The sequence below is a fragment of the Syngnathus acus genome, chromosome 6, assembly GCF_901709675.1.
Source record: "Syngnathus acus chromosome 6, fSynAcu1.2, whole genome shotgun sequence".
Taxonomy (NCBI): Eukaryota; Metazoa; Chordata; class Actinopteri; order Syngnathiformes; family Syngnathidae; genus Syngnathus; species Syngnathus acus.
Genome location: NC_051092.1, coordinates 6,306,410 through 6,315,519, shown reverse-complemented (window position 1 = coordinate 6,315,519; position 9,110 = coordinate 6,306,410). Strand labels below are relative to the sequence as shown.

The window sequence follows — 9,110 nt, the reverse complement described above, 5'->3', positions numbered from 1 at the left end:
AGTCAAAAGGCTGCCTGCTGAGATGGATAGATTCGTGGGCTGCATAGAACATATTATGAATAACATTTTTGACTTGACTTCCCCTTGAATGAGACACGAGCATCACGAGAAAACATTTCACTGGCTATGCGCCTGAAAGGCCTTACACCAACTCTAACACTAACCTGTATTGACAATTCACAAGAGTTTATGTGAGCGTGTGGGTGGTCTTAGTATTTATTTCATAAGGTGTGCTGCTCTCTTGTGGATACAATGTGGAATAACGTCAGTGATTCAACAAGCTACCGACAACAAACGCGAAATGGGATCATGCAGTATGCTCATTTGGTTGCTTGTTAGTCTGTTATCCTACCAAACTTTTTCTTTTCTTTCTTTCTTTTGTTTACTAGGCAGCTGGCCGAAGGCTCATGTGTGCCATAAAAAAATTGGCCTTGAAGCAGAAATAGGCGGCTCTAAAAAAGCGACAGATGGAGACTAAGGACTAGTGTTTGACTATCCATCCATCCATCCATCCATCCATCCATCCATCCATCCATCCATCCATCCATCCATCCATCCATCCATCCATCCATCCATCCATCCACCCACCCATCCATCCATCCATCCATCCATCCATCCATCCATCCATCCATCATCTGAACCACCTATCTTCACAAGAGGGTGTGCTGGAACCTAATCTTTAACAATGTTAATCGCCAATAAATCACTACATTTATGATCATGCATGATTGCAATGCATTTGGAAGCCAAAATAAAACACTACAATTCCTAACAGTATATTCAAATAACTAGGGACGATACTATTCAATATTTTTATAATTGATTAATCAACAATTCCATATATTAATTGGTTGAAATTTAATTAAAATGTAATTAGATTAAATTGTATTATAAAACATTTTTCCCAATGACTGCTTCTTAACCAATTTTTAGTTGTATTGTTTAGTGGATTAATTAACAACTAACATCCATCCAACCATTTTCTGAATCCCTAACCCTAACCCACATCCTTCTCACTGTGAGGCAGATGTACTGACTAGTGCGCTACCATGTCGCCTAACCAATAATTAACCAATATCACATGAGAGCGATTGATGTTCAAAACTCATTTGAAAATGTTCAAACATATTTGCCAGTCAAAAAATCTTTCTTCCTACATTGTTGCAGTAGGGATGCATCTCAATCAGGCAAAATCAGGGGCTCTTGAGGACCAGACTTGAGCACCCCTGATATACAGTATAGTACAGTATACAACAAACTGATGAATAAGTAGTTTTGAAATCAGACATTGATAAAAACTGTTCAATATTGTAAAAAGAAGAATGGTAATAAAACTTGTGAGTAACATCTCTATTAGTGAAGACAATTTGTAATTTTAGTTTTGAGAAATAATGGCGATGCAGAATTTGACTTGGCGGGCCGAATATCATTACACTGCGGGCCAGATTTGGCCCGTGGGTCTGAGTTTGACACCCACGCTCTATAATCAGGCTGTTTTCAGTTGCTGTACAGCTGTTTTGTGTGAAAGCTAAGAATGTGTCTCATGGAAAAAATATCTGTAAAACACTCACCACTGTTTTACCCTCTTGGTTATTTCTCAGTATTTCCTACCTTGGTTATTTTAAGGTGTACCACCCCTTTCCTTATTTTTATTGCTCATACCCTCATAAGCAGAAACTCCAAGAAAGGCAGAGCCCAAAGGAGGGAGTCACAGATTGCCAAGGAGAGAGGAACTGAGGGGCTGGAACTGCACATGTGCATCTGGATCCAAAAACCACTGGACAACTAAATGAGAAACAACACAGAATGTTCTGGAGCTACAAATCAGAGCAGAGCCTTTTCTAAACCCAGCAAGAAAAGGAGTGGGAAGAGCATCCATTTCTCAAGAAACCTTTCAACACAGCAAGACTATTGTAACTAGTTCTGGGGATTCTTCTTTTTGTGTATCTTTTCAGGGAAACTATTCAATGAAATGTATTCTGTGGGGGATCTGCAGAATAATTGAAAAACAACTTTTTGTAACTTCGTAACAAATCCAGTGTTGAGCTATTTTACCTCGGAGCGCAAATAATGTTAGACAAAGAATTTTGGGTCTTTTTGCTGTTTCTTTGTCTAAGTGTGAGTACAGTCAAGAGCCAGGGTTCTACCCAAGATGCCTTTTTACTCCAGTACCTGGAGAGGAGATTGGTTCAGATAGAGGTAAGTGTGGAATATATTTTTGGTGTGTAACATACATAATGTGTGCAATGTGTGTGTTCACGCGCGCATGTGTGTGTGTGTGTGCGTGCGTGTGTATGTGTGCGCGCGCGTGCATGCGTGTGTGCAATACAAGCATGTGTACATGTACACACCATCCATCCATCCATCCATCCATCCATCCATCCATCCATCCATCCATCCAAACAAACCTCCCAAAAGGTAATTGTAGCCTTAAACATTTCCTCATGATGCTGGTCAGCTCTACTAAAACCAGTTGCATCATTAGTTAAAAAGATCATAACATTTTACCCCTAAAATGAAATCATTAAAAAATACATCAGTTTTTGTGTTTCCCAAAAAACAAAATAAAGCAATAAAGACTTACTTTATGAAGATGATGATACAGTGGGGCAAGCAAATACAATTCCAAAGCTTAAAGGTTTACAGGGTTTTTAATCTGTACTGAATATTAAGTGCTGAATACTTAGCTAACATTCCAAATTGAAATTTGACCGTAAGAGCTCCGTACAGCTGAGAAAATTTAGACAAGAATGTGGGGTTTTTTTGCGTCAGCTTTCACATTTCTCTTTGAGGAACACTTTGCTGAGGGCTAGTTCATGATTTTATTGCGTGGTAAAAATTGGTGTTCTAAAAGAGATTATGCTTTTTTTGTGTGTCTAATATAACATTACCTAACCTCAGTTTTGTATTATTATTATTATTTTTTTTTTAAATGTATCTGGTGTCAGGAGCGGCTGAATCAATGTGAGCAAAACACAGTGAGCATAACTCAGAAGACCTACGATGTCTCCTCAGAAATGAGAGCTCATCTGTCCACCTTGAATGTTATGAGGTATGATTACTGCTAAACAGTTGCCTATTTGAGGGATGTTGTATCAAGAAACATCATGGAGAACTACAAGTGCATTAAATAAGAAGTGATTTCCCCCTTCAGATCAGAGGTGAGGAGCCAGCTGGACAGCATCTCTGCACGTGTAGAGCGAGTGGAGAGAGAACTGGAATATCTCGAAAACAAAATGCCCGCACAATCGGATATCGAGATGGAGGAGGCGCTGCTTGAACAACAGATAAAAGCAGCAGAACTCGACCAGATAAAGAGGAAAGCTAAAATCAAAGTGGAAAATGGTATGGTAAGGCTGTACATGATGGAAGCGTATTTACAGTAACAGGACATGTAGTCAAAGAAAAATACAAGAAAAAGTCTATCAACAATACAGCTCAATTAAAAATATCCTTGGTGCTCTTTGTTATTTCCAGATTGCAATGTAGCCTTGAGTCAAATCAAGTCTCTCAAAATGGTGAAAAAGATGGGAGATAACGCAGGCTCCTGGTTCAAGGATCCTTCTGATGGCTCAGCCAAGGTATGTAAGCAACGTCTTGCAGGCCACAAGAATCAAAAGCAATTGGTTTCAGCATTTAATTCTTGATGGCTGACGTGATCTGACTTAACCAAAATGAAATAGTACAATGTTATTGTAAGGATGAAACAAAAACGTTTGGTTTGACCACAACAATGTTCACTTACGTCAAATCTGATCCAACTTAAAGGTCTACCTGCTGAGTGGAATCCGTAACGACACACTGCTGGAGTACACATCGCTACAAAGCTTCTCAGAGAAAGTCGCGGTACCCCCGGCAAAAGTGGTCAAGTTGCCTTCTTCATGGCAGGGAACAGGCCACATAGTCTACAATGGATTCCTCTATTACCACAAAGCAGACACGCCCAACCAGATACTAAAGGTGCATTAAGTATATCCAGTCTAATACAAAATTGTGATGTGTTGTTCTTTCTGTTGAATTGTAAAATATCCAAATTCATGCAATGGTCCTGTAGAGGGAGTGGATAGTTTGGCAATTTGTAATGCCGGATTCATCAAGTTGCAACACATTGCATAACAATGTGGCTCTTGGCTGGAGCCTGAATGCACTACAAGTGAACTTGAACTCATCGGGCAGGATTGTTTTTGCTGGTTTCTTTGCTATCCAGTATTATTTCAGGCCAGTAAATGAAACTTTCCAAAACAAACTTTCGACTTGAAAGTGACCACAAAGTTTACATTCCCTCATCAAATAGTTGAGTTCTTAAAGGCACAACTTATCAGCAAAGATAGTATGGCATAAATGTATACAAAACTCTAATCCCACAAAAGCATATTTTCTTTGGTGGTTAAGGTGATATAGAAGAAAGACCAGTTGAGATGAGGAAGTAGAAAACTATTTATTTCAAAGTATTAATGTTTTTGTCTTCAACAGAAGTGTTTTGATTCAACGTGCATTGCTATACTATTTTTTTGTGCAACCATTCAGTGGTTTTGGTCTAACGTAAAAAAAAAAAAAAATTAAACAATGGAAAAAAAAAAGAAGACATATTTTGAGTGTGATTTAGACAAAATGACCATGGAATAGAAGTCAATGATCAAATCCTGTAATTATAAAACTTTTCACCCAAACTTTGGTACACATGAATTTATTTTTTGAGACTACCAAGTACTTGACGCAGGGTCTGTCTTTGGGGTGATCTGTAAATTGTCCTATTTTGCTATTTCCGTTGAAAAGAAGAAATCATGCATTAATACATACAAACATTCAGAATCATCAAATTGCGTTTTGATAGCAAATACAATATTCTACTAATATCTACCCTTTGCTGTAGCTTAAAGCCTTAACTCCTGCCATTTCTCTTTCAGGTTGACTTGTCCAATGGCACAGTGGTGGACAGCACCATTCTCCCAAATGCTGGTGGTCTCCCAGTGTACAGCTTGAATACCAACACTTACTTGGACATGGCTGTGGATGAACTAGGTCTTTGGGTCATTCATGCTGACCCGGAATACGGTGGAAACTTGGTTGTAACTAAACTGGATAAAGGTAAATACTACACTTGTAGTGCCTGCTAAGTGTGTGTCTTGGAATTAATAACATTTTCCCCATCAGGAAATTGAATTTCACATTATTCAGTGCTTTTTCCATGTACCGTATTTTCCGGACTATAAGGCGCACCAGACTATAGGGCGCACCTCGTAATTATACACATAAGTATATCCAGACATCCATTTATATGGTGTTTGCCTTCATCCCGAGGGACCTGGATAACTGGAGTTGATCCTGACGTTCACAGTCCCTTCCGCACCTTCCAACTGTTGTTTGTCTCACCCTGTCATTAGTTTTATACAGACCTTAGTTTTTCATGCTGAGACTGATCTGTCAACGATAGGATACAATTATTTGGGAAAATGTGCAGTTTTGCATAAACAAATGTGATTTCCCCCAGAATAATAAATAATGCATTTATACTAATTAGGACAAGTGCTCCTCATATATACTGTGTAGTGCTTCTAGGAAAATGAATATAATGATTGGTGACAATTATATTCTTTTCTAGGAAACCTGGCAGCCGAGTATACCTGGGATACACAGTGTAAAAGTCATGATGCTGAAGGAGCATTCATAATATGTGGGACTCTTTACGTTGTCTACAACACACACTATGGAGGGCGGTCAACTGTACAGTGTCTCTATGATATTCACGACACCATCCACAGGTTGGTCTTGAACTCACAAATTTACAGTATGAACATACAGATAGAGTGCTAATGTTTTGTACTACAATTGAGCAGAGTGGTCTTACAAGTCTTGCCAACTAAAAATTTTTTTTTTTCTTTGACCCTGGAAGTGCTGAGAGTCCTGTGGTGTTCTTTCCAAAACGCTACACGAGCCACAGCAGCATCCACTACCACCCTGGAGACAAACAGCTGTACGCCTGGGATGATGGCTACCAGACAATATATCAAGTGGAGACACATACCAGTGATCAAATTACAGCCGAGTAAAAGTTTGTTTCACATTTTTTCTCTTCTAAAGTGATCATATTCCTACCAGTTATTACACACAATAAGTATTCACACATTAAGCCCGTGTTACAGTCTTTTGTCCTGGTACTTTGCAGACAGTAGACCAAATAAATGTTACATGTTGTATCACAATAATAAAGAGCATTAAAAGGCATGTGTGTTTTCATTCAAATTTAAGCAAGCCACTTTTGAACTATTAGTAGAGGTGCTTCCAGCTTCATAGAAACCTGAATAAACTTGAGAAATTCAAGTTTGTAGCAGAAAGTAAAAGACCCTGCATATTCTAGAATAAACCTGACATATTTCAATTTAGTGGTCACATACAATACACGCACACACACACACAAATATATGTGTGCATGTATTGTATGTGACCTTTAGACCACTAGATGGAGACAAAATGCAATTAATAAAATACTTTCCGGATCTGTTATCTTAAGACCATAAAGTGGATAATTGATAGACATGATTAAATAATGTTCTCTGTATTGGTGGTTCATCTGACCAATGATGCTATCATCCCGCACTAATAGGTTGTTATGATTTATCCTACTTTGAAATGTACAATCAATTTAACACCCTTGAAGCACCCATTTGTCAGCATCTTGTGTGTTCATTTTTTCAAGTATTACAGAAAATGGATGGATGGATGGACTTTGAAATCAAATAGATAGAAACTTTGTTGAAAATCCAATATCATTTGTATGTGCATTTTGTTGCTGTTGTTTTAAATCCATCATCTTAAATAAATAAAAACTTCCATGAAGTTTTGCTTTAATTTGTTCAGCTGCTACAGTCAAAGATGATTTTTCAGCATGTTTTGATATAGGTATATTTTAATATTTAATATAAACATCAGTAGACACCCCTTGTGCTTTAAGCACAGCCCTTAGTTGTAAATTAAAAAAAGCAGGATGCATTTTGTGAATTTAAACTATATTTAATAACGGCTCCAGCCCTCCTGTGGTGTTTGCATGTTCTCCCCATGCCTCCGTGAGTTTTCTCCGGGTACTCGGATTTCTTCCCACATTGCAAAAACATGCATGATAGGTGAATTGAGCACTCTAAATTGTCCTTAGGTGTGATTTTGTGTGTGTGAATGGTTGTCTGTCTATGTGTGCTGTGTAATTGGCTGGCAACCAGTTCACAGTTTTCCCCGCCTTTTTCAATAGCAGCTCATGCGGCTTTCTGCCGGACGTCTTGGTGGGATTCCCTCTTTGTTGAATAGAACTGTGACGTGTTTCTAGACGTGTTTTGTTCATGTGAAGCTGTCGTTATAGCAACTTGCAATGCAGGGTTACTGGGTTTGTGTATACAATATATCCTGTTATTTGACTTTTTTTCTGTAGTTATTTGAATGTAAATTATCATCATTTTGATGTGATTTACAAAATCATTTTATGAAATTAACTTAAATTGAATTGCCAAATGCTTCTCAAAAAATGTATTTCTTTTCAGAGTTGACTTGCAATTTGTTTAGTTTGGAGTCTTCGGACCTTAATTCAACCAAGGATTTTCCATTAAAGAACCTACATATGTCACGAAAAGTGGTAATTATAAATCTTGGTTTACGAAGGACAAAAAAAAATGTTACAAGACAGAAATCGGTAGAGTATAGCATATGTGTCTCCTACACATCCTATACATGTATATGCATATGCGTATGGCAGCACTTCGTGGGCTTATTTTACTTTACGTATGTTTCCAGTGGGGAATTTGCCAACAGAGCAACTATATGTGAAATCCTTGTTTTTCTCATTGACATCAATATGGAAGTCGAGAAGAAGTTAACACCCAGTGGTCTCACTGTCTCCCAGTATCCCCTTACACTGGTATAATGCTGATGAACAAAGAAACAGGATCCTGTGAGTAAGTTAGACAGGAGGAAGTTGCTAATGGAGACATGTAATGGCGCTAATTCTACATCTCCATAATGTCAGTTAGTGTCAAAGCAGAAATATCTTAGCAAGTGGATCCTAATGCAAACAGAAAAGTCTCAAAGTTTAGGATGGCTACTATGATATTCTGTTCGGATATCTTACATATGCGTAGCTGCTTATTACTATTCACTCCACCACTTGTAGTTCTGTCTGGATCGTCAACCCCCTCATGGCCATTTGTCACTTCTCATAAATACTACTCTGTGTTATTCAACCAACTCTTCATCTCTCTGCCTTATTTCTTTTCTTTTATCCATTCTCATTGACAAATTGTCACCCCATTCAGTCGGAGGGGGTGTTATTTGTTTGCTATGCTAGTCACTGACTCGGTCCCATTCACTGAACATTCTGTTTAATTGAATCCCTTTTAAGACTTTAGAATTGCCAGAATATATTCATGTTACTTGTTTTGTTTGGTTGTTTTCTTCATTGTATGTATATTGTGTACTATGTCTTGTCACCGTGGGATCGTGGGAAACGTAATTTCGATCTCTTTGTGTGTCTTGACTTTGACTTTGATATTAATTCTTTGACAGCTTTTAAAAATATTAAAGTTTCCTGCTGACTGAGTAGACTTTTGAGGAAGTAATTCAATAACTAATTCAACGAATATACTTTTTGGGAGAAAGTCATTAATAACTTTTTTCCAAGTAATATATGCAACACTTCTCATGATGCACCATGTGTGTCTATGACAGTGAATGAGCACAAGTGTTTTTGTCTGAGCTCCAACAGTACAGGAATACCAGAATGAGTCACTTGGCTGGTGGCTTTAGGGCTGTGTTTGATAACACAGCTGGAAATGCAGTGGAAAGAATAGTAAAGCCTGGGAAAAAAAAACCCTAAAAAGTACAGAACATTTCTGTTTAGGTAAGTTGTATGGAACAGTATAAACCGTATCTAAATTGATATTTTAAAATGGTTATCGAATACATTCTGTGTGTGTGTGTTTGTGTGTGTGTATCTTGTCAATGAGTCAAGTCTGCCTGAAAACCCCTCTAAACGTCAGGATGATGTAACCTGATTCGTTCTGTGTCATTCAGGCAGCCTGTAATAATGCATCAGATTTATATGGCGTTTTTTTGGCCAATAAAAGACA

General features: G+C 37.9%; 1 protein-coding gene across 2 annotated transcripts; it reads left to right on the top strand.

The window, feature by feature from the left end:
• Nucleotides 1-1,711: 1,711 nt before the first annotated feature.
• Nucleotides 1,712-6,225, top strand: olfml1 (olfactomedin-like 1). Of its 2 annotated transcripts, XM_037255050.1 has the most exons (9): nt 1,713-1,943; nt 2,118-2,199; nt 2,949-3,052; nt 3,155-3,345; nt 3,478-3,581; nt 3,769-3,960; nt 4,908-5,088; nt 5,603-5,762; nt 5,894-6,225. In XM_037255050.1, the coding sequence occupies exons 3-9, from the start codon at nt 3,018-3,020 to the stop codon at nt 6,048-6,050; spliced, it is 1,020 nt and encodes a 339-aa protein (XP_037110945.1). In that variant the 5' UTR covers nt 1,713-1,943; nt 2,118-2,199; nt 2,949-3,017; the 3' UTR covers nt 6,051-6,225. The 2 variants fall into 2 exon arrangements, with proteins under 2 accessions (XP_037110944.1, XP_037110945.1); XM_037255049.1 differs by having other exon boundaries at nt 1,712-2,199.
• The last annotated feature ends 2,885 nt before the right edge of the window (nt 6,226-9,110 follow it).